This window comes from Rhineura floridana, chromosome 2, assembly GCF_030035675.1.
Source record: "Rhineura floridana isolate rRhiFlo1 chromosome 2, rRhiFlo1.hap2, whole genome shotgun sequence".
NCBI classification, from domain to species: domain Eukaryota; kingdom Metazoa; phylum Chordata; class Lepidosauria; order Squamata; family Rhineuridae; genus Rhineura; species Rhineura floridana.
In genome coordinates this window covers 42,045,097-42,071,422 of record NC_084481.1, presented here as the reverse complement: position 1 = coordinate 42,071,422, position 26,326 = coordinate 42,045,097, and the positions used below count along the sequence as shown (strand labels likewise).

Here is a 26,326-nt window from a genome sequence, read left to right as displayed (position 1 = left end):
CCTCTCTGCCTGACCTGGGTAAGAAAGCTGTATGTCTAAAATGGCAGTGTTCATTTTCACAGCGGGCTTACTTTTGAAACTATTTCTGGTATTATTTATCACGAAAATAAGTGCTACACTTGCACTATACTCTACAAGATTTTTGGAACTAGCTTGTACGGCATGTGAAAGATCTAATATAATGCGCAAATTACCAGGTAAGAAGTCATCAGAACAACGGAATAAAGTGCAGTGTGAAAGCAGCCAGAGAGCACATTTCATCATGAAATGTAAAACCAATTAAATGTTCACATCAAAAAGAAATAAAAGACCTAAATAATTGTTACCTGCACATTTCACTCCCTGAGCAATAAGGCCCCACATAAAGTTAGCACAGTATTCACACCAATGTGGGCCTCTGAATGTGTGAATCTGAAAAACAAAAGCAGAAATCAATAGATGAGCACAGTGATTTACAAGTAAATGTTTCAAAAGTGCACCAACCACAACCCTCTCCTCTCTGATTAGCCTTGTTGTGCCCAGCACACAGTACAATAAACCAGAAACACAAGCTTCCAGATATAGATTCAAACAGAAAGAGTCTGCTTCAAGTTCCACAGAGAAGCCTTTTTAGCCTGAGGGCATTTCTGAACAAGGATGCCCATGACGGTTTTCCTCAGTATGAGACGGAAGGCTTGAGGTATAGAGGATTCATACCACAGTGGATGCTTGTTAGGGATGCTAGATAAAAGTTTCAATGAGATACGCTGCCAAGCTGTGACACTTGTGCCATGTAGTATATGAATATATAAAGACATCCATTTTGCACTTCTGTGGAGGTATGAAGTTTAGAAAAGGATACATTCAAGCAGCTCTGTTTGGGCACCTGGGCTTGCATCTCTACTCAAAAGGAAGAAGACAACACAATGTTTCTTGTAGCGAAGGACTTACTGCACAGCAACTTTTAAAACTCAATTGAGTACTTTTTATTTTATTTTAAAAGGTTTTATGCTGGTATCCCTCCAACCCTGAAACTGTAGAGGTAAAACAGGGAACCCTGTCCCTCTTTAGCTTCAAACTTGGTAGACAGGCTGGGATGTGACCAAATGAGGCCAAATAGGCACACTCTGTAACCCCCCCTTTCCTGCTCCATCAAGCAACTAGCCCAAGCCAGAGTACTCCCTGCTTCTCTTCCCTGTAGGCAGGGCCAGAGCCAGGCATGACTGTGCCCTTGGGCACCAGCAGGCCCCGGCCCCGGGGTGCCCTCCCCACCTACCTCTCAGTTGCTTCATGAGAATACCCTGTGTGCTGTGCATGAATGGCTGCATCAACCAAGATGGCGTTGGGGGCTTCCCTAAGGGTCTAATGACCCCCCAATCTTGGTTGATGGCACGCATGCACGCTATGCTACGTGTGTGCACATGCTTGCCATCAACCAAGATGGCGGTAGGGACGTCCATGGGAGCCTTCAGAAATCTAAATGGGCAGAAGTCTCATTTGATGGGCCTGCTTTCATATGGTAAATGCTGTTTTGAATTTATAGCTAGACTGTTATACTGAGAACTGGAGATGTTTCCACACCTGGGAGATTAGGCCTTCAGATGAGATGTGGTTAAAAATATCTATATGCTAAGCTATGTAATCTATGTTGCCACTGGTGGGTTTAACAAGTCAAAGATATCCCTAAGTTTAGTCTTTTCCATCTTTCACTGGAAACTGCCTTATACACGGTTAGCCTGTTTGTTCATCTTTCCCAGATTTGTCTACTCTGACTGGTAGCAGCTCTTCAGTGTCTCAGGAGGAGGGTCTTTGAAATCACCTCCTTACCTAATCTTTTTTTAACTAGGGATGGCAGGGATTGAATCTAGAACCTTCTACCTGGTAAGCCACTTTTTGCCACCAAGCTATGGTTCTTCTGCTCCAGGATAATATAAAACAAGAACAAATTATTTTTTTATGTTGCTTTGTACTGTTTTTATATTGTATTTTAATATTGCGCTTTATTATTTTAATTTTTTGTGAGCTGCTCAGATAGCATATTACAGGGAACCCATATATAGTAAAAGAAACAATTATTTAATGTACTTATTTAGAAGGCATTATATCCTGAGAGTCTCAAAGCAGCTTACAAAAGTTCTCACCACAAAAATTACACTCAAATCCGGTATGAGGAACAGAAATACACTTGGTTGTGCCAGTGCTTTTTTGGTAAAAAATGAGGTGCCGGTACTCATCTATTGATAAAAGTGCTGTGGGTGCCAGCACACAGTGGCTGCCATAGATAGCAAAAAAGAGGTGCTGGTACTCTGTACCAGTGATTTTGTTGTTATGTGCCTTCAAGTCGATTACAACTTATGGCGACCCTATGAATCAGCGACCTCCAATAGCATCAGTCGTGAACTGCCCTGTTCAGATCTTGTAAGTTCAGATCTGTGGCTTCCTTTATGGAATAATTCCATCTCTTGTTTGGCCTTCCTCTTTTTCTACTCCCTTCTGTTTTCCCCAGCATGATTGTCTTTTCTAGTGAATCATGTCTTCTCGTGATATATCCAAAGTAGGATAACCTCAGTTTCATCATTTTAGCTTCTAGTGACAGTTCTGGTTTAATTTGTTCTAACACCCACGCATAAGAGAAGACCCATTAAAATCAGTGGGTCTACTCTGAGAATGACACAACTGGAAACACCCCATCATGTCCTTATGATACCAGTATTATTCAGGTGGCATTTCCCACCCTTGTCCTTAGTCTTCCTTGGTGTTGCTCTTTGGCCTTTGCCTACTAGGAAGCAGCCCATGTCTCCGGCAGAAATTCTCTGAGAGATGTTCTCGGAGGCAAGGGAATGGGGAGAGCAGCTGGAACCCACTCAGCTCATGACGAAGGGAAATGCTCCCTTGCTGGCAGTTGCCAGGCAACACTTCCCACTGATCTCCTCTGATACAGCAAAAGAAGGAACAGGACAGAAGCAGGAGGTCTTAATGGCTTTTAGAGTGGGACTCCACCATTCTAGTCACCGAGAGGAGCAAATTAAATAGGAGACGAATAAATGCAAATAAATAAATATAAATTCTGTGTTTTCTGCTAGTGGAGCAGAAGGTGGCTGATCAGCAGCAATCCTGTAAATGGAGTCCATAAGTACAAAAAGACTGATTATAACAACATTCTGGGGATTGGTATTATTTTTCCAGTCTATAAGCCCACCCACCCACCCACCCACCCACCTACACTCCTAAATAGCAAAAACCTGGGCCCCTTTCAAAAGTAGATTTGGTATTCTACTCAGCATGTAGCAGAACAGCACCAGCATTCCTGTGATACTGCCTTGCATTACAGGATTACATTTTTTTCCTTAAAAAATGCCTCAGTATTTGCCATGTGCAAATTGTTAATGCCTTAAAATCATGGGAGCACAGCTGCTTTCAGTTGGCTTTCACAGACAAGAATTCCATCCAATATGTTCCAGGAAGATTCACTTTTCTAAAGCCTCTTTGAAACAGAAGATGCTGCTTGTTTATTTTGACTTATTATTAATGTATATAATGTAAAAGGTATAGAATATATAAGGATCAAAATCCAATGCATATATACAGAATGAGTGCTAAGTTGCTGTTGTTTTAAAGTATAGAATGCGGTTTCAAAGCCCCTGACTGACAAATCACTTATGGAAGAGTCCCACTGAACCCGCAGGTACTTTTCATAGCTCCTTGTCATAAAGCTTAAGATACATAGTGCCTAATCATGCTTTCCCTCCAGCAAAGATAGGGAAGTGTTGTTATTAACATGTCAGGTTTTAGAAATTAACAGGTTTTAGAAATTAATAGTGTGATTACTAGAAAGGGCAGCCTGATTAATCCAGAGCTAGGTGCTAGGCACTTTGGATGAGGCTTTGTCCCTTCTCTGCCTCCATGTTTAACTGGTGTGTTTACAATGAGAGATGCCACCAAATCCTATTCCGTATATGAATATATAAGATGCTATATTTTGCAATATAAAATTATTGAAGAGAAAGGACAGAAGACAGATGAGTAAGAGAAAGAGGGGAGAAAGTAAATCTGAGCCAACATCCCACGCTTAATTTTAAAAAACAAGAAATGACGGGAGTTCAAGTGCCTCCCTGAACACATGGCCCTTTGCTTTGGAAAGCCCCTTTTCTCTGAAGCCGAGGTTTATGGAGGTAGCCCACAGTTATTCAGTGATGAGTAGGGATGGGTAAATCTATCAATTTTGGTTTCTCTCCATTTCTTTCCCCCCCAATCTTAAATGTAATTCTCCATATTTCCATATCAGTTTGTGAAGTTGCTTTTAGTGCAAATTTCTCCTAATATACAAATGTTTGTATGCAATTCTACCTAACATACACATTTTTGCAAAGCAATTTCCCCAAAAATAATGCTTTCCCCCCATTATTGTAACTAATATATGCATTTTTATGCACACTTTACTCCAGTATATGCATTTTTGTACATATTACTTGGCTGGAGAATTGCATCGCCAAACCTGGAGAAGGGCAAATTTTGAAAGTTGGCTGTGTTTCAGGTCACATATTGTTTCAGAAAGTGCAAATTAGACAGGTTCACCTTTAAATATGAATCAAACTCCTCTCTCATCCCTAGTGATGAAGCACTTACCGTTGTTCAGACACACTATTATTACTTGGCACATTCCACAGCCTGAATCTCGGTACAGGGCCTAAAATTGGACCAAGGGCTTTCTCTCCTTCCCTCCACTGCCACCCCCAATTAAGTCTTGGTGAATCCAAAAGGAAGAAATGAGATGGGCGGAAGCACTTGTGTTCATCAAAAAATAAATTAAAACACAATAATAATTACTAAATAATACATATGAAATTCAAAAGAACCACCTCTGAACTATGCTGCAGAAGCTGAAATAGGCACACCATCAAGTCACAGATTTAAAAGACTATATGCATGGATGAGATGAGTGAGTCCCACACAATATCCCTAGTGAGGCAAACAAAAGCATAGTCCCAATGATAGTACCACGAGATAAAGAATAGCATCTGTCTTATGAATCCTGTCAAGAACAGCTTTTCCTTCAACTATTCAGATAAGATTATTGCTTTTGAAGGTTTAGCCTCCCTCATATATTATATGTTGTAAAAAAAACCAAGAACAACAAACCCAGACAAGATATGACAAATTGCTTTCATATCTTCTGCAGTACATGTAAAAATGACACCAGCATTATATCTCCCTTGTCAGTGGTTGTGTGGCATTAAAGCAGGGCCAGGTTAGTATTACAAGAGAAGCTTTAAATGGAAAGCTACATAAAAATGGACTAATAAAAAAGGGGGAAATGTATTGGGTCACTCAGGAACCAATGCTGCCATTTTGGAACTTCCTCATGGGCCAGGTAGCCTCAGGTGGGATGGTTGTAGCATAAGCTGCAATACAGCGAAGAGCAGAAGGTGGGTGGGTTGATATTTCTGCCAGCCTGTTCAAATCATACTAACATGCTGGGAAGACATCCAGCATCTTCCATGCTCCACATTGGGTCAGCTGTTCAGTGGGAAGCTCAAGTTCCTCTTACTCCATTCCTTACTTTCTTCTGTGCATCAAGTGAAGAAGCAAACAAATGGAAGGCAGTTGATTAAATTTCTTCTTAAATTTTAATCAATTATTAATGCTTGTTTTTAAACATTTACTAAAACCTCCTCGCATAAATATCCCAGAAAAACTTAAAGCATGACATGAACACATCTAATTAAGACATTTTGTGAAGCAAATATTATCTTCATTTCATAAATGAGAAAAAGTGATGAACAAAAAGATGAAAAGACCAAGGACGCTTTGCAAATTGTTCACAGAAAAGGAATTAATGTGATTGATACTATCTGATACTGAGTTGATGGCTGGTACAACATGAACCTGAATAGAAATGAGAACAATACATTTATTTGAGTGGCCTGACAAAGGCATACAAAACATTGGGATAAATGCAGATATATGGGAGCTTTGGCTTGTGGAGAAGGCTCAGAAACCAGGACATTAAATGTTGGTTATTCAGGAGATTTAGGTAATCAAGGTTTAAAACAATGGATATTCTGCAATACCAGTTTCCTTTAACATGAGAAGGTCACTGAGAATACTATATGCTCCACTCTTCTCTTTTAGACAATGCTAAACTTGTATAAATATCATGCCTCCCCTGAATTGTGGCCAATAATTTTGTCCAGGACTTCAGAGGACACTGGGGACATTTTGCACTGGGTACTCCAGCATCTTTTGCTGCTGCATATAAATAGCACGTTTATCAGCAAGGACAGCGCAGACTCGAATATTGAGCAGCCAAACTTTTTTTTCCAACCCTCACTCATTTCCCAGTCAGAAGTTCTGTTGCATCTTGTTTTGCTTCTCTACGGATATCGAACGTGTCAGCAAGGATGTGAACAAGTGCAAACTGTATTACAGTGAGGCTACTGCCAAACCAATACAGGAAGTGAAAAACAATGGAACACAGATTATTTTTCTTTTAGTGATAAATGGTGGTTTAAAAATTAGTATCTAAATAGTATTGCACAACATAGCCTGTATATATTTTACTAACAGCTAAGGATTGCTTTTATAAGTCAAAATGGCAAACCGTACAAAAATGGCAGCAAGAGCCAAACTTACTAACTACATAGAGGAATGTACAAGAAAGATGCAAATGAAAGGAACAGTGTGGCTGTGATGCTCTAGCTCATTTGGAGGAAAAGCTGATGATGATAAGAGGCTGTCACATATCAAGTCCTTGAGGCAAATGCCTTGGCTGCCTCATTAGAGTCCTTCTACACTTCAGCACATAGGGGAGCTTCTTAACTCCTCAGGCCATGCATGTGCCAAGGCAGAAGATTCACAAGTGGCAACATGTCAAAGCTAGATTTGCCTAGAAAATACATATACACAGATGCTCCTGTTTGGGGGGGGGAGTCTATTTTCATAGTCTTCATTTTTTTTTGAAAGAGAGAGCAAGCAGCATGATGTTTCCTTTGCATTATGCATGTAACACTAATGAAACACTGAAGACTGTGAGTAAAGGCATAGAGTTTAAGCTGAAATGGAACCAAGTTTCCAAGGTTTTAAAAATATTATATTATCTGAGAACCCTTACCATTTTTCTTTCTTTTTTTAAGAACTGTGACAGCAAGGAGACAGATGAGACTCTGCACTGTAAAAGTCTATATAGAATCAAACAATTATAATTAACAGGTAACGTAACGCGGCTGGATGAATTCCACTTATTTTGGCTATACCCAGAATTCAAAGACATGAGTATACTTCTTGTTTGGTGTTAAAATTTATTTGAACATAAAAGCTTAGATTTAATGAGTGCGTCAAGTTTGCTCTAGCTAGAAATTAAAATCTACATATCAACAGAGTTGGTCCTATGCTACTATCTGCTGCTGTCATCAAGAGCAGGTGGTCTATTTCATTCACCAATTTCCTAGGCAGTATTCACCTACAGAAGTTAACAGACTTTTGTACTTCACCCTACTTTAAGCGTCATTTTAAATGCAAGAGAGAAATAAATTCAAAACCAGAGTTAATCCTCAACTGCTCCCCTCCTTATAGGAAGCAGACAAAATCTGGGCTGAGTCTAGAATAGTCATGTAGTTTTAACAGTAAGTCCTAAAATTACAAGATCTCAGTATTCCAAAATACTACTCCAGCTATGTGATGGTCTGCAGGAGTGGTGGTCTAAAAAATATGCAAATACTGCAAGTCTAGCTGGCCACAGCCAGATGTTTCCAATATTCTGCAACAGCAATATTCAGTGGCTGAAGACCTGGCCCACAGACAATGAGACCTTGCAAGAAAAACATTATCTTCACAGAGAGCAGAACTATGTATTACATATAGTTCCATTATACTTTTTACAGACTTTTCTTTGGACAACCCAGCTGCTGATATTGCAATTTGGAAGGGGAAGGGTCTTCTTGACCCTTCCCCCTCAACCTGTTTTCCCACCAAATATCATCCCTCCAAGCAGGCTTTACCTATGCAAAAGAAGAGACATATGAGTACTCATATAACTTCTGTTGCAAGGGTAAATATCTTTGCTCGAGTTTGAGGGAAAAGGGCCAAGAAGTGCCTCTACCCACACCAGTCTTCTATGTCAAATTGCCGGTTCAGCAGTCACATGTTAAGTTTGCAAACAAACATATGCAGTTTTGCCACAAGCTGCTTATGAAGCCAGTATCTAGCTTTTAATCTGTCACGTTGGAAACATGTCTAATTATTTCAAAAAAAGAAAATATTACATAATTTAATTTGTTTTTTGTTGTTGTCCTTATGTGCCTTCAAGTTGATTACGACTTATGGCGACCCTATGAATCAGTGACCTCCAAGAGCATCTGTCATGAACCACCCTGTTCAGATCTTGTAAGTTTAGGTCTGTGGCTTCCTTTATGGAATCAATCCATCTCTTGTTTGGTCTTCCTCTTTTTCTACTCCCTTCTGTTTTTCCCAGCACTATGGTCTTTTCTAGTGAATCATGTCTTCTCATTATGTGTCCAAAGTATGATAGTGTAAATGTCTTACATAATCTTCAGGCCTATTTTGTGCTTGCATTCAGCTTGTTTCTATTGCAGGTGCAACTAGTTCTCTATCCTAGGCATGAAAAGAGCTTACTTGTTCGTGATTTTTCAGGGCCTTTGAAAACCTTTTTTTAAATCACTCAAATGGAACAAGAGATTTTCCCCTTTGCATGATACTTGCTTCTGTCCCAATGTAGCATCAGTGAAATATCCCATCTCCTATTCCCAGTTTAGAAAGTTATAATTTCACAAATAAGAAATTCTCTGCACTCTCACAACATTTTTCTAGTTCTTCAGAGGGAAAGGCCATTACCACTGAACCAGTTATCATCTTTCAGGGTAGTTTCGGTGGGCCTGTTATCCAGGCCCACTTAAATCCCACCTGTCCAGATTATTGTTAAATTCAGAGTTGTGATTCAATGCTTCTAAATGGGAAAATTAAATCATTTTTGTTTAAACATGTTTAAACCATCTTGTCAGGGAATCTAATTTAATATAAACAAGGTTATATTTTCAGATCATCATGGTAAATTTGCATTATTTAACAGGATGTCTCCTGTTTTATTTATTTATGTTCAAAATTCCTATTTGCTTTTAATTCACTGCATGCTCTTTATTTTTTTTAATATTCCAGGGAAAGGTTGACTGCAGTGTTCCTAAGGGCATTGTAATGGGTCCCTAAGCACCAAACCTTAGAGAGCGCCTCTTCCTCTATGAGCAATCATAATCTCTCCAGTTAACCTATGGCAGGTTTTTGATAGTGCCTCCTGTGTATTAAGTGTGATTGGTGAAGGCACATAGGGAGACATTCTTTACTCCTGTTCCCCATCATTCCCCTGAAAATCTGCCAAAGGCAGCACAATCAAACTCCTATTCAAAAAAAAAAGAGCACTCCTATTTCAATAACTGTTTGTTAAAAAAGAAATCCTGCTTGAATACATGGCATACGCTTGGTCCTCTCTTTTATGATTCCTTTTTCTGATTATATTTGTATTGTAAGAAAACAAATATATGTTCTTCGTGCCTCACTTATAGTTTGAATAGAATTTATGTGACAGGATTGTCAGATATCCCTGGAGTTGTTATTTCTCTGGTTTTAGTTATTTTAATAAGGCAGACCAAGATGTTATAGAACAAGGCAAAATATGCCTTTATATAAAATACAAAATTATTGAAGATTCACAAAGAAGCACAAGGAAGGTTTGTTATTGCTTTGCCTGGACTAAGAATCAGGATAAACTACCAAACTACTATTTTAGGAAAACAGGCTTTGTTTTTTTCTACAACACAAATATTTTTGGAAACAGACAATAATATAGTAAGAAAAATGGCATTCTTACACCTTTTATGCTGCAAGGTATTCCAATGAAGTAAATGGGACGGTGTCAGGGCTTGTTTTGAGGATTGGAGCATGAAATTAATAAAATTTGGCAGCAATCTTAAATTATGTTATATACACTTTAGGCCCTTGAAAATCAATGCAGGCTGGATGCAACTGGGCTGACTATGGACTATGGACTGCCTTCAAGTCGATTCTGACTTATGGCGACCCTATGAATAGGGTTTTCATGGTAAGCGGTATTCAGATGGGGTTTTCCATTGCCTTCCTCTGAGAAGCAGTGACTGGCCCAAGGTCACCCAGTGAGGTTCATGGCTGTGTGCGGATTCGAACCCTAGTCTCCCAGGTCATAGTCCAGCACCTTAACCACTACACCACACTGGCTCTCGATGCAACTGGGCATAGGACTGTAATTACAGGCAGAGAGAACTGTACAGCAGAAAAGGATGAAGAATGAACTTTCTTGAATAGCACTGGAGCAATGTACAGGAAATTATTCTCAAGTTAAGAATTTTTCCCCCTACACCACTTACATATTGGCCTTATTTGCATGTCACTGTAAAAAGCAGTTAAACAAAACTATGATTTAAAGGTGAGCACACAGCATGCTGATGCACAGGGTTAAAATCGTAGGCACTTTATTCCTACTCAGTTACAGCTCATGGTTTGTTTGGAGAAAAACAAACCACAATCCTGAGATCAGATGCAACATTAAGCCAAACCATAAGCCCCTGGAAATGCAGCAGGATGAGGAGGCGTAGTGACGTTACTGTGTGTTCACCTTTAAACCATAGTTTGAAACAGTGGGGAACCTTGGCCTACAAGCCAAATTAGGCCCTCCAGGAGTTCTAATTTGGCTCAAGGCAGTTTCCCCCAAATCATGCCTAATTGCACCACACCTGATATTGCAAGAGATGTTAGGTGTGGGGCAGGTAAAGGTGTGGCTTCAAAGGAACAATCGGGAGCCTTAAAGTACACTCCCAATTGTTCCTTGGCAAGTGAGACTTGCTGTAAACCACTGTCAGCTGATCAGTGCTTGAAGCCCTGCAGGGATCAGCTGCACTATGGAGTTCCTGATAGGGAACAAATATGCTGCAGCCAATCCCAAGCGTGCAGAACACACCATATACACCAAGTAGTTGTAATCCTTACAACACTGTAAGGCAGAGTTAGCCAATGTGGTGACCTCCAGTTGTTGCTGGACTAGAACCTTCATCATCCCTGACCACTGGCCATGGTGATTTGGGCTGATGGGAGTTGGAGTCCAACAACACCTGGAGGGCACAATATTGGCTATACTTGCTGTAAGGCAAGTCGGTATTACTATCATTTGTATTACACATGGGAAGATTAAGGCAGAGAGAGAGTAGGGTTGCCAGATTCAGGGCCTGAGACCCATCCTGTATCTTTGGGAGAAGAGAAAGTCAGCCAAGTGCAGGTGTTCTTGCAACACTGTAATGGGAAAAACCACAAGGTGGAATTCTCCCTTTCCCTTGCACAACTTTTAAAGATACAGAAGACCTCTTGGTTGCCAGGCCTGGCCTCCAAGAAGTCTTCTGTGTCTTTAAAAGTTGTGCAGGGGAAGGGAGAATTCCACCTTGTGGTTTTTCCCATTACAGAGTTGCAAGAGCACCTGCACTTGGCTCACTTTCTCATCTCCTAAAGATACAGGATCAGTCTCAGGCCCTGAGCCTGGCAACCCTGAGAGAGAGAGAGAGAGAGAGAGTTTCCTGAAGGCCACCTTGTGAGTTCATGGCAGATGCAAGACTCAAACCAGGAACTTCCTCATTTGTAGCTCAGTCTCTTAAACTACTGTTCTTTAACCTTGAGCCCCAGATGTTGTTGAAATACGACTCCCATTGTCCCTGGCCATTGGCAAAGCTGGCTGGGGTTGATGGGAGCTGTAGTCCAACAATATCTGTGGGACCCAAGGTTGAAGAACAGTGTCTTAAGCCATTATGCCACACCAGCTCTCTAGTCTTTAGTTCAAAGCATAATCTATGTACTCCTTTGATCAGGCATTAATATGATAAAACACCACATAATGTAACAGTGGGTTTCATATGGGTCTCCAATCCAGAGCTCCATATATACTCAAGTCTGCACAAATAAGTATTCTGTTTTATGATGAATCACATGTGCCATCCATTCCTAAAGAGGGAGCTCTGTATGTGCACTGGAGCACCCCAGCCTAGAACAGATCACTGGATTGGAGAAATTGAGTACTGACTGCTTTCAAAGCAAGGAATACAGTGATTTTACTTCAGGTAGGAGTGTGGGGCAAATTTTTATTCTTACCACTGAAAGCAGCCTCTTTTTATAATGTAAAACACAGTGAAGCGCACACACTCCTATCAGTTTCTGTTCTTTTGAGAATAAGACAATGAGTAAGTACACATTCAATTTACAAGACCTTAATTAAATATGCACCAATTTAATAAGATGGATTGAACAAATAGTCTAGAAATTTCATTACTGCAGTGAACACATCTCAAGAATTTTAAGGGTCCCCAAGAAATAGTGAAGACAGTCATTAATTTTTTTAAAAAATAATACAATAATAATCAGAATCTATATAAGAAAACTATGGTAACAACATGCTCTTTTCTTCACATTAATGGGGGGGGAGGAGAAAGCTAGGAAGCAGGAAAAATGCAGACCTTCTGCTCTGACCAAATGCAATAAAAGCATGCTCCTGGCATCTAATAATATTTAATAACAATGCGTACCGATAAGATCAGTTAATGCTTCAGTCAGAGATCAGGTAACAAACGTCTGGGTGACTTTGAACTATTAACAATTTAGCTAAAATAACTTCCCAGACTTTTGACTTGCATACACACACATACGCTATTGCATTGACTTCACTTAGATTCAGAGTCAATCAAATTAATTTAACACTCAATTATGTTACTTTGTTGAAATAATTCTACTAGGATGTTTTTGCTTAACTTCAGAATGAACACACAGATATATGTACATAATAAACACACATACCAATCCCAAACAAAACTGGAATATCTACCTAGCTGTAGGTATAATAAAACAGGTGAAACTCTTACCTTGAAACTGTGAACCTTTTCATATTTTGGGATGTGTTCATTTTCTTTCAGAGTTGCTCTTCTGACAAGTGACGTCAGCTGCGAATAAGCAAAGAGTTTAAGAGGTTGCCAGATTGTCACAGATGACTTTTGAAAGCCCAGTCGCATTCCCAAGGCTGCTATCAATAAATCTCTTTGACGACTCTCCTGTTTGGAGTTGTGAACGGCAGATCTATTAGCTTTTTGCCCTGACCAAGACTCTTTGGATGGCATTTTGGAACTTGCAGGTGAAAAAAGATGCAAAACCCCAAACACACAAACACCAAAAAAGAAAAAAAGTCTCTGTATTGATGTTAAACTGAGTTAAAGCAAAATGAAAGCAACGGTACCCCAAAGCCTAAACTGAGCAGAAGAAGGGCATCATTGTAACATTGATGCTGTTATTATTTTACTTTAAAGAAAATGCTGATTTGGCTAGTTTTTTCTCAGTTGAGGTTTTTTTTTTTAAGGTTTCTGGTATAAGCCGGAAAACTTATGTGTCTGAATATAAAACAACAGCAGAGTCACTGTTAACAAAAGAAAGCCCAGAGTGTCTGCATCCATTCAGAAACTCATGCAGTGAAATGTTGAATAGGCAGTTTTCTAGACTCTTTTCTTCCCTATTCAACCATACAGACGACCATTTTCTATCAAAAGATGCTCACATACTGCATATAATCAGTTTCCAGTTAACAGACACCCTGCTAACCTCAGTCTAGCAAGGAGAGGGAGGAGGGGTGGGCTTTAGCAGGCAATAAAGAATCTGACTGGTTAGATTTAGACAGCACGCAACCAATGAAAAGGCACCAATAGAATTTAAGTAGTATACTGCTCAACTCACTCATCCCTCTCCCCCTCCCACAAGATACTTTCTTGCTGGCTCAAGAGAAAAAAAAATATCAGCAGGAAGATAATGAGCAATGAATGAGTCATGCATCATTGCAAAAATGGCATCTCTTAGTTTAAAAACTAAGGAGATTGCAATACATTTTCAGGCATTACAACTGAGGGCAAAACAGGAAAGGAAAGAAAGCCATATATTACATGGATGATTTAGATAGCTCAAAATTCTATTGCTCATGGGTATTCAATGCAACAATGCAGCTGTTGTCCCCGTCCCCTTACCTGTTTACAACAACTCTGTGGTGGCACAAAATGCCTTTTCTTTTGCACTTGTCATGCCCTTTGTTCTGTCCCTATTATTTTAAAAGGATGTTACAATAGCTTTCCTCTATGCCAACATCTTATGTGTTGTGTCATAATCCATACTACATCCAAATGAGTTGGGAAGAAGGTACTGTAATGGAATTAGGGGTTATGCTGGATAACCTCAAGGTCCCTTCCAACCCTGTGGCACTTGTTTGTAGAGACATGCTAAACTGGTCAAACTAGTATGAGTCCTAGAGATTACCTCAACAGGCTTGGCAAACTGGACAAGTAACCATCCTTTGTTATGGAGATAGCTCTCTTCTACTTCCAAAAGAGTCCAACATTTTGGGAAGGGCGCTTCCTTTTGCCTCCCTGTTCCCAGGTGTGGAATGTGCCATTTCTGCATCTGTGTGAAATAAAAACTGCCCATACTAAGAGGGGGAGACACAAGACTCTGGCTTCAGGAAAGAGAGCATCTTCAGGGTATAAAGATACTGGAAGCATCTTTAGGGTATAAGGAATCTGAAATCTGATGGGGAACAATGGGCTTTAGGATGTTAATTATGTAAAACTCCACCTGTACTCAACCTGTTTATATGTGTAAATAGACTGAGTATAACTCTATGGGCTTTGTACACCCAACCTGGAAACAACGATGGGCATGTTTGCAAGAACCATTCTGCTGAAATTTCCTGGGTTGCCATTAACCCCAAATTAATTGATCAGAACTATATTTTCCAAGGTCCCAAGCTGCTGTGTTGTTCTCAAAAGGGAGCTGTGAAAAAGCACACAAACATATTCAGTGCTATTTTCTCTAAGATGACCTGGAGACTTGAGATAAATGAGTGACAATCCCTTGTTTTGTGATCAAGCAATTAAATGAAAATGGTTATGAATAGCCTAATAAAAGATTTATAAATAATAGTTTTTTGACCTTATGGCCACCTTCCTCTGCCGAACCAGAAGCCATTAGGCACATGAGCTGAAATTAGATAAACTCATTTGTGCATGCAGAGTGTCTCTTTGAGCAGCTACTAAAGAGAGAGAAGCCTCTCGTGCGTTTCAGAGTTTTGCCTGACAGAAATGCATAGAATTGAGTTGATCATAGCAAAAAACATCAGCTAACAGGTGAGTTCAAAATGCAGTTCTTGACTTGATTTTTGTCAAACAGTACTGATATTTTTTCTCATCCTAGGATGCTAGTCCTGACAGCCAGTGTGGTTAAGGTGCTGGACTACGACCTGGGAGACCAGGGTCCGAAACCCCACAAAGCTGTGAAGCTCACTGGGTGAACTTGGGCCAGTCACTGCCTCTCAGCCTCAGAGAGAGGCAATGGTAAACCACCTCTGAATACCGCTTACCATAAAAACCCTATTCATAGGGTCGCCATAAGTCAGAATCGACTTGAAGGCAGTCCATTTCCATTTAGGATGCTAGTCCAGAAGCACAAAATATGTAAACAAGTCCCTAAGACCAGCTTCCATATCTGAGGACTGGGAAGTGACCAAAAGGGATTTTTTTTTGGGGGGGGGGATCTGGGAAATTACAGGCCACTTAACTTAAAGTCTGCTCCAGGAAAACTGATGGAAAGCACTGTGAAAAATAGAATTACGAAGCATATAGAACAAGCCTTGCTAAATGTGAAAGGAAGAATCACGAAGCATATAGAACAAGCCTTGCTGAAGCTGAACCAGCATGGATTGTACAAGGCTAAGCTAAGTCCCTTCTCACTAACCTTTTACAGCTCTTTGAGAGTATCAACAAGCATATAGATAGAGGTGATCTAGTCAATATTGCATACTTAGACTTTCAAAAAGCTTTTGATACAGTCCCTCACCAAAGACTCCTAAGTAAACTTAGCAATAATGGGATAAGAGGACAGGTTCTCTTATAGATCACAAACTGGTTATGGAACAGGACGCACACAGTAGGAATAAGTGGATGGATACAGAAAGTGGAGTCCCCCAAGGACTGGTGTCACGAATCTGTGTCTTTTAACTTGTTTTTAAATGATCTAGAGTTAAAGATGAGCAGCAAGGGTTTACTTATAACAAAGCTGTTCAGGGAGGTTAAAACAAAAAGGGATTGTGAGGCGCTCCAAAAAAATCTCTTAAATCTGGGTAAATGGGCAGTAAAATGGCTAATGCAATTCAATGTAAGCAAGTGGAAAGTGATACAAATTGGGGCAACCCCCCAAAAACATACTTTCGCATATATGCAAATAGGGTCTGAACTGGTGATGACTGACCAGGAATGTGACCTTGGGGTTATAGTGGATAGCTCAGTAAAGATGTCGAGTCAGTTTGTGCCAGCTGTGAAAAAGGGGAGTTCCATGTTAAGGATCATTAGGAAAGGAATTGAAAATTAAATTACTGATATCATAATGTTGTTATACAAATCTATGATGTGACCATACTTGAAATACTGTGCACAATTCTGGTTGCCTCACCTCAAAAAGGATACTGTAGAACTGAAAAAGGTTCAGCAAAAAGGCAACCAAAATGATCAAGTGACTGGACAGAGCAATTCCCCTGTGGGAAGGTTACAACATTTGCAGCTTTTTAGCTTAGGAAAAAAGGCAAGTAAGAGAGACATGATGGCTCTGTTCTACCTCTACTGCTGGATCCAGAATGCCTTTACCTACCAGCTGCTGGGAATCTCAAGTGGGGAGAATGCCGTTGCACTTATATTCTGCTTGTGGTGCTTCCCATATGGCATCGGGTTGGCCACTATGGGAACAGAATGCTGGAGTAGATGGGCATTTGGCCTAATCCAGCAGGACTGCTCATGTTCTTATGAAACTCCTTGCTCAAACCAAATATTCATTCTTGTGGTAAAATTGCCTGGGGTCCAATTTTTACAGCTCTGTGCTCAGTGGAAGGTGCATAAAAAGCTATGTACCTGCTGAGTGAAATAGGCACAGTATTGCTTGTAACATGTTCTCAAATTTAATCTTACTGCTAAATTTGTAAAGGAAGGGGTGGCATTATTAACACATGTGGTGACGTTGTAAAGTGAACAATAAATGAGCAGGATTTAGTTTTTCCTTCTCCACTATATGAAAGCACTTTCAAGTTTGTGAAACTCATTATATGCTGTACCCAACTCTCAGGGCTACTTTTCACTTCACATTTTGTACTCAGGAATCAATATCTGAATGCAAAATGCATACAGCCTGTATCAGTTGAGAATGGTGTTTAAATCTTAACTTTTCATAGCAAAATACTTGGGAAGTGGGGGTCTAACCTTTCACAATAATTACTTTTCCATTTTTCACTAAAAAAGCAGTACTCTAGAGTATACGTGAACTACTCTCAACTTATGTGGCATGCATGCAGTCAAGTGATTAAATAAATGTTAGATTATTGATTGTATGGCTTATAGTTGATTAACTGATTAAATTTCCATTAGCTGCCATGGGAGGGCATGGCATAACATAAAATTAGAAAGTAGTCATGATGAAACTTTTCCTGTAATTGTATTTCCATACTAGAAAGACTTGATCTGTTGAATTTCTGCCTATCATACAGCTGTTAAAGACACAAGAATCCTGTTTTTCCTCAATGCCAACCTTAAGCCAAAGGCTAGGCTTATCAAAATAATTCACTTACGAATCACATCTCTGACATCACTCATTGGTTAATAACACTGACAGGCAAGAGCAGCCAGGCTGGCTCATTTCACATACATTGCTTAGAAGGGTATCTGCACATATTGCTCCATAACTTTCTTTCTAGGAGGGCTAGACGCTTACTTAAAAAAAAATAAAAATAAACATGAAAGCTTGGATTCTGGGCTACCTGCTGGGGGTGCCATAGTGCCGGCGGGCAATGGGCTAGCAACATCTGTTTTAGTCTATCATTAGATAGATAGATAGATAGATAGATAGATAGAGTAGCCGTACTGATGCAGTTTTACTTCACACCCGAGGTGGTGATATTTGGTTACAGGAAAGAATGGCTGACAATGACAGGGTATTTATTCCTAAACAGGTATGGAGGATGGCTATGAAAGAAGGCAGCTTTCTTGAAATGCAGTAGTCATTTTAAGAGAATTGAACCCCATTATGCTAAGCTAGGCCGATGTCTGATCTGATCTGATCAAAGGATTTGGGGAAAGGATATGGCTTAACTTTTTGCAAGCTGCTTCTATGCTTAAATTAAGAAGTAAAAATGCTGGGTACCCAAAATATCTACACATCCACGTAGCTTCATCATGAACCTTTGGCCTAGTGGCTGGCAAAGTAGGTTTGGGCCTAAGGAAAAGTTAAATATTTGGTTTCAAGATGGTTCACAACTGCAGAACTTTGCACAAAACACAAAGGACAATAAGAGAATTTTCAGACAAGATTAAGTGTGGGAGGGGGTCTGAATGGATTCAGGATTGTGCAATATAAGCAACTACAGAACAGAGAAGTAAGGTATGGTGGTCCTATCTGGACATAAGTCAGTCGACCACAGTGGAACAAGGAACTGAAACAAGGGAAGGTAACAATGAGGAGACTCCAAAAATTTAGTTAGATCAATCACTATCCACAGAGGTTAGATGACATGAGTGATGGGATGGGCAGGACCTGAAGGGCACTCTACACCTATAATACATGGATACCTAGATTCAGAAAGAGTCTTCCTTATCCTACTGCCTGTTGGAGAGGAGGTCCCATTATCCAGAAACATTGCTAACTGTCCTTTGCTTGTGAGTATAAGTTACTGCTCTAACAATTAGATCTCTTCCTGTATTAGAAATTATAGGTTTAGTAATCAGTAGATTCTTAATAAATCATTATTTTACTTTTCTATAATAGAAGTATATTCTTAATAATCATTACATTCTTAATTATCCCTAGATTTCTTGTATCAGAGGTATACCTTCAAGAAACTTATATATTATTCATTATGATCTGTTGGTTTCTTGGTTTCATCACCTTTAATTCCCTTCCATTGGTCAAAGAACTTAGACTGTATATCAGCTGAAGAGCTGGGACAGTCAGATTAGCCTAATTCTGACCTTTTCGTCTCTTGAAGGGGAGCACTAAATTAAAATTCTCAATAATAATAATGATGATGATGATGATGATAAATCTGCCACTTTGGCTACAAACCTTCATCAAGCAGTTCCCCATATGTAGCTATTTCTAAGGCAAAGCTAATTATGAAAAAGGTACCACTTCGTTTTCAGTGGTAACTGGGCAGCAATGGGTTGTATCTAACTAAGTCATACACTAGACCCACTGAAATTAGTAGGAATGACTAACTTAAGCCGATTGATTTCAGTGGATCTATTCTGAATATGACTTGGATACAACCTAATGTTCCATACTGACAACCCTCAGCAGACAAACAGTGGATTTGGAAATAAATCTTGAGAGTCCTTAGCTCCATCTGCCTGACAATTCCGTGTACCCAATTCATTCATTCAGGAAACTTGAAATATGGTGTAGTTTCTTAATTATGGTAAGGAACCATGCTAAGGCCTGAACTGAGCCATTATTTCAGATTAGAAAAATCCAAAGGGCTAAACCAGTGGATCCCATAGCCAGTGGTAGCAATGTCTTCTTCCCCAATCCTCTCTCCTTCAAGCAGAGAGGACACCTGCTAGAGGGGAAAGGGTACCATGTTGCTGTTGGTGTAGAGCCAGCCCACTGGCTCACTGTCTGCTGGTTCAGCGTGCCATTCTGCATTAGCATATCCTCACTCCTTTACTACATTGGTACCTCCTTGGCACATGGTTTTTCTTACCACCAGCAGAAGGTGCATTTCTTAATAAATATTTCATAATGTTTATTAAAATGACACATCTGTGAAACATATAAAAATTATACAACAGCATGGCCTTCAAAACTTGATTGGGAGAAACATTGTACAGGGCTATTGCCCTGGCTTCACATGTGGTAGGCAGCATATTCTTATTTCTTGGCAAGTCTCTCTCTCTCTCTCCCTCTGCAACATACCATCACATGCTTATTTTTGCTAAAAGAAGCATAAATGGAAATTAATAATAAATTATCATTATAATTAATTAAGTGGGGAGGGGCTCTGCTTATTGTTTTGTTTTACCTGCTATGAAAACTCAATGAAACTATAATAAATTAATGATATAGACTACACTAAATTTGAGCCCTATGCAGATGGGCAAAAGTGGGTAGAAATGAGTGCACAGGATGGGGGTGGGGAGAGCATGATTGGGCCTGTTGGCCCTGCCCCTCCCAACTTCCATGCACTGCTCATGAGTACCGTACAGGGGCCTCCATGAGTACAGCCCAATGTCTGAAGGCTCTGAACTTGCAATGTGAACACTTCTTTTTTGCAGGATGTACAGATCTCATGTTCAGAGCCTACACATATTGGTGTGTACATGTGGTGGCACAATACAAAATATATGAACACCATCAGGTGGAGATTGTGGCCAGGAAATGTGATCACAATCTTCTCTCCACAAATACTGTTCTATCCAGTTTGGTCATCTGCACACTTCTATAAAACTGCACTAACTGTCCAGGAAAATAAAATATTTTCCAGTTGAATTACTAGTAGAAACAAGCAAGCCACCAACTTTGCACTTATATAATTAGACTGCACGTTCCAAGATCCTTGAAGCATCATAAATAATTGTAAGTATTAACATAAATCATTTTGATATTTTCCTTTCCTCCCATGGAAAAGAGCACATTTATATTTTGATGTGCTTATTTCTTAGTTGTCAGTTTCTCTTTTCTCTCTATTTCTTAAAACCTGATTTATTTGCAATTACACTTTAGGGTCCTATTAGCAGAAAATGATTTCTGGATCCTGGAAAATTAAATCTAGGCAATGCCAATAAAAAGCAGAACAAAAACTACCTGACAGGAAAAGGTCACCCTTTCACTACTATGATTATAAAAAAAAGGGTTTTTATTCTGAAAAGGTAGTCTTAAGCTAATGAATTTCCATCCTCATGTGACTTTTGGTTACAACAACCTATGGAACAGTGGCTACATAGCTTATATAAATTAGTGCCATCTTGATCAAGGGAAGGGATTTATTAAAAACAGCCCTGCAGACTTGAAAATGGCCACACACCAACACCCTAAATCACACACATTATTTAGGCAGTTACGTATTACCCAGACAAATAATTAGAGATGTGAAGGCCCAGAAAAAAACTGGAAAAAGTAGGGAAAAAACCATTTTTTCCTGTTTTTCCCCTGAAGCCGTTTTTGGTTTCCCCCCGAAAAAATAGATTATAGAATGTTTTATTTTAGCATGATACATAAAATATTTCATTGAATCTTGCCCCTCCTTTCTCAGTTCTTTTTATGGGAATGGATGCTTCATGTCTGCTTGACACTGTGGAGGACTAGCAGAGACATAAATAATTTTCTTTGTTATTAATGTTGATGGTTTCTTCTGGGTTTTTTTTTTTTGCCTGCTCCTCATAAACTGGCAAAACGGAAGAGGTTCCTTACAGCTCAGGATCTTGTAGATCCATTTGTTACAAAAAAAAAGTAAAAATTTAAAAAAGTAAATTCAATTTGTAATACTTGTTTGAATAAGGTGTACTTTTAATATACCAAATGTGATAATTTTATGCCAAACCAATCTGTACATTTTATGTTGCTGAAGTAACAAAGTGACTTTCAATCTGTAAAAAATGCTAATATTGCACTTTTTCTATTTTTCTGAAAATTTCTGTTTTTTTCTGAAAAAAACACTCCCGGAAAAAACCCGTTTTTTCCCCCATGGCTTCAAAATTTCCAGAAATTTTACATCTCTACAAATAATACACCCCAACAAATGCAAGATTCAAGTTGTTTTGCATGAGTATACTGAATACCTATTTAAATATATTCAGAATAGAATGTTCATGGGGAAACAATTGGGTTTATAAGTGTGAATAAGGCTTGGGATGAAAGGAAAATAAGATTTATTTATTTATTTGTTTGTTTGTTTCATTTATAGACCGCCCATAGCGAATAGCTCTCTGGGCGGTGTACAAAAAGGTTAAAATACAAAATACGACAATAAAATCAAGCTACACACAATAACGTTATAAACATTTAAACATTTAACAGTTAAAATGCCTGGGAGCATAGCCAGGTCTTAACCTGGCGCCGGAAAGACAGCAGCGTAGGCGCCAGGCGTACATCTTCGGGGAGGCTGTTCCACAGTTCAGGGGCCACTACAGAAAAGGCCCTGGATCTAGTAACTATCCTCCGGGCTTCCCGATGAGTTGGTACCCGGAGGAGGGCCTTAGATGCTGAGCGAAGTGACCGGGTAGGTTCATAGCGGGAGAGGCGTTCCACAAGATATTGCGGTCCCACACCGTGTAAGGCTTTATAGGTCAAAACCAGCATCTTGAATCTGGCTCGGAAGCAAATAGGTAGCCAGTGCAAACGGGCCAGAACAGGTGTTATATGCGCTGATCGGCTAGTTCCCGTCAACAATCTGGCTGCCGCGTTTTGCACTAGCTGGAGTTTCCGAACTGTCTTCAAGGGCAGCCCTACGTAGAGCGCGTTACAGTAATCCAATCTAGAAGTTACCAGAGCATGAATAACTGAGGCGAGGTCATCCCTGTCAAGATAGGGACGTAGCTGGGCTACCAGCCGAAGGTGGTAGAACGCATTCCTTGCCACCGAGGCCACTTGTGCCTCAAGAGACAAGGAAGGATCGAAAAGAATCCCCAAGCTACGAACCTGTTCCTTCAAGGGGAGTGTAATCCCATCTAGAACAGGGTGAACATCCACCATCTGGGCAGGGAAGGCACTCACCAACAGTGTCTCAGTCTTGTCTGGATTGAGTCTCAGTTTATTAGCTCTCATCCAGTCCATTATCGCGGTCAGTTCAGGCAACGGTTCAGCACATCCACAGCCTCACCTGATTCAGATGAAAAGGAGAAATACAGCTGCGTGTCATCAGCATACTGATGGCAACGCACTCCAAAACTCCTGATGACGGCACCCAGAGGCTGCACGTAGATGTTAAAAAGCATGGGGGACAAAACCGACCCCTGAGGGACTCCACAATGGAGAGTCCAAGGTGTCGAGCAATGTTCCCCAAGTACTACCTTCTGACGATGATCCGCCAAGTAGGAGCGGAACCACTGCCAAGCAGTGCCTCCAACTCCTAACTCCGCGAGTCTCCCCAGAAGGATACCATGGTCGATGGTATCAAACGCCGCTGAGAGATCAAGGAGAATCAACAGAGTCACACTCCCTCTGTCCCTCTCCCGACAAAGGTCATCATACAGGGCAACCAAGGCTGTTTCAGTGCCAAAACCGGGCCTAAAACCAGATTGAAACGGATCTAGATAATCGGTCTCATCCAAGAGCACCTGGAGTTGGCCGGCAACCACCCGCTCCAAAACCTTGCCCAAAAAAGGGACATTCGCCACCGGTCTATAATTGTTCAAGTTATCTGGGTCTAAGGAAGGTATCTTTAAAAGAGGTCTCACTACTGCCTCCTTGAGGCTACCAGGGACTACTCCCTCCCTCAAGGAGGCATTTATCACTTCCTTGGCCCAGCCGGTGGTACCAGTCCTGCTAGCCTTCACTAGCCAAGATGGACAAGGGTCCAGAGCAGACGTGGTCGCCCGCACCGTTCCAAGCACCTTGTCCACTTCCTCAAGCTGCACCAACTGAAACTCATCCAATAATGAAGGGCAAGACCGTGTTCTGGACACTTCAATGGATTCAACTGTCATAACATCAGAGTCTAGGTCCCTACGGATGCATGTGATTTTATTTTGGAAGTCCCCCGCAATGTCGTTACAGTGAGCTTCAGATGTTTCTATGGTATCTTGAGGACCAGAATGTAAGAGTCCTCATACAACCCTAAAAAGCTCTGCTGGACGGCAGAGAGATGTCCTAATAGAGGTAGCAAAATAGGACTTCTTCGCCGCCCTTACCGCTTTCATGTACGACTTAGTGGAGGCACTTACCAAAGCATAATTGCATCCGTCTGGAGATCGCCTCCATCTGCACTCTAGCCTCCTTCTCTCTTGCTTCATCACTCTCAGCTCCGGGGTATACCACGGAGCTGTATGAACTCTGCAACGAAGAGAGCGCGCGGGAGCGATCGTGTCAATAGCCCGGGCCATCTCCGTGTTCCACAGTTCGACCAAGGCCTCGACAGGAGCGCCAGTACTATCAGCTGGAAAAACTCCCAGGGCCCTCTGAAAACCAATAGGATCCATAAGCCTCCGGGAGCGGACCAACTTAATAGGTCCCCCACCCTTGCAGAGGGAAAGAGTCGTCGTAAGTCTAAAACTCAGCAGGCAGTGATCTGTCCATGACAATGGAGTAGATGAAAAACACCCCACCTCCAGATCACCATCTCCATGACCAGTGGCGAAGATCAAATCAAGAGTGTGACCTGACACATGCGTGGGGCCCGTAACAAATTGAGACAGCCCCATGGTTGTCATGGAGGCCATGAAGTCCTGAGCCGCCCCAGATAAGACAGTCTCGGCATGAATGTTGATATCCCCCAACACCACAAGTTTGGGGGACCTCAACAACACCTCCGAGACTATCTCTGTCAGCTCAGCTAGGGAAGCTGTTGGGCAGCAAGGTGGGCGGTACACCAACAGGATTCCCAGTCTGTCTCCTTGGCCCAACACAAGGTGAAGGCACTCTAGACCAGTCGCCATCTGGACAGGATGCCTGGTGAGAGAGAAAGTACTCCTATAGACCACAGCGACCCCGCCTCCCCGGCCCTCAGATCTACCATAGTGCTGCACCGTATACCCAGGTGGGCAAAGCTGAGAGAGAGCAACTCCTCCCTGCTCACCCACCCAGGTCTCGGTTATACATGCCAGGTCGGCACCCTCGTCCACAATTAAATCGTGGACAAGGGAGGTCTTATTATATACCGATGACTTTATAGTAGTTCTGAGTTGTAATCTAGTGATAGCATCTGCGATCAGGAGCTCCAACAAAACAGAGAAAGCTGACTTGTATGCAAAGGATTCTTTTGCAAGAACCTCAGACTCTGCTTGTCTTTAGTCACACTGGGACAGACAAATGGCAAATGCTTCTGGGTCTGCAAAGTAGTTGTATCTGGTCGGATGCAGTATTTAGTGGTTTGTAGAAGCAAGCGTATAGCAATTCACTCTGAACTAAAAGCCATTCTGGAAAATTCATCTTTCATTCAAAATGGAATTCTTAAATCTTATTGCTGTTAAGTAAAACTGTATATTTAACATGATGCTCATGAGTTTTCAGAAAGCCCAGCAATGTCACAGTGATAAATATCTATAATTATACAGATTTAATATAAGATTTTTGGTGATCATAAAATATGCCTTGCAATTTTGCAGATGTCTAGCAGGCAATACATGAGCCCTTGCTGTGAAAACATTATACCTCCAGCCATAATATTTTGGTCTCCCCATAGGCACGTGAATGAACTTTGAGCTTAACTGGACCCTCATAGATGTGCAAGTTAAAAATCTTATCTGACATATTAATTTTGCAGTTCTTCAGTTCATGTAGCTGATTCAGCTCTGGGGAAGTTTGGTATATTTTGCTACTACAAACATCATTTGTTACAGATTTAATTAGCTGCAAGTTATCCAAACTAGCTGCTCAGAAACAGTCAATGAAAACTGCAGTCTGGCCAAAGCATTTCAAAGTGGCCATTCACCTATCATTAACTGAAATCTCTGCCAAAATAATTTAATACTTTGTCTACTGGAAAATAATTGTAAGCCACAATAAAATAAAGCAGCAAACGATTACATCTGTGCTTTGTTAAAATGATTTTTTTCTATTGATCTACTATAGTTTTAGCGATTTCAGTAAACATACTTAGCATTTTATGCTAGAGATATCCAAGTTTTTCAAATAAAAGCACTTTAGAAGCATCTATTCTTAGTGTTGTGTGAAATTGAGTCACTAAACTATCTTCATCCTACAATGTAATGACTTAGCCTTGCCAATAGCTATTCTTGGAAACAATATCTCAAACTGGTATGAACTCACATGGTTAAGTGAAGGATTTTGTTCAATCATTCTTCTTATCAATAGCAAGAGGCCAATGAGACAGAATAACAGTCCAAAATTGCCTTAAAAAGTTATATCATAACCTTTGAGAATTTCAGGGCTTGTCCATACTTTAAGGACACCTTCACATGATCTAGCTCCTGGGTGCAGCAAGTAATTGTATGTACTTAATAGTACATGACAACCATGTCCTGGACATCATGATCCACATGGGTGAAACAGTTTCTGCAGTTGATTATTTCCTCCCTGCTACAATCCTGAG

General features: G+C 40.5%; 1 protein-coding gene across 5 annotated transcripts in view; it reads right to left on the bottom strand.

Moving 5' to 3' along the window:
* Positions 1-26,326, bottom strand: part of CHN1 (chimerin 1) — a 157,447-nt gene that overhangs the window by 24,427 nt on the left and 106,694 nt on the right. For all 5 annotated transcript variants that reach the window (XM_061608424.1, XM_061608423.1, XM_061608425.1 and 2 more), the window contains 2 exons: positions 12,918-12,995; positions 327-411 (listed from right to left, as the gene is read on the bottom strand). In XM_061608424.1, the coding sequence (XP_061464408.1) occupies positions 327-411; positions 12,918-12,995 (163 nt within the window). The remainder of the gene's footprint in view (positions 1-326; positions 412-12,917; positions 12,996-26,326) is intronic.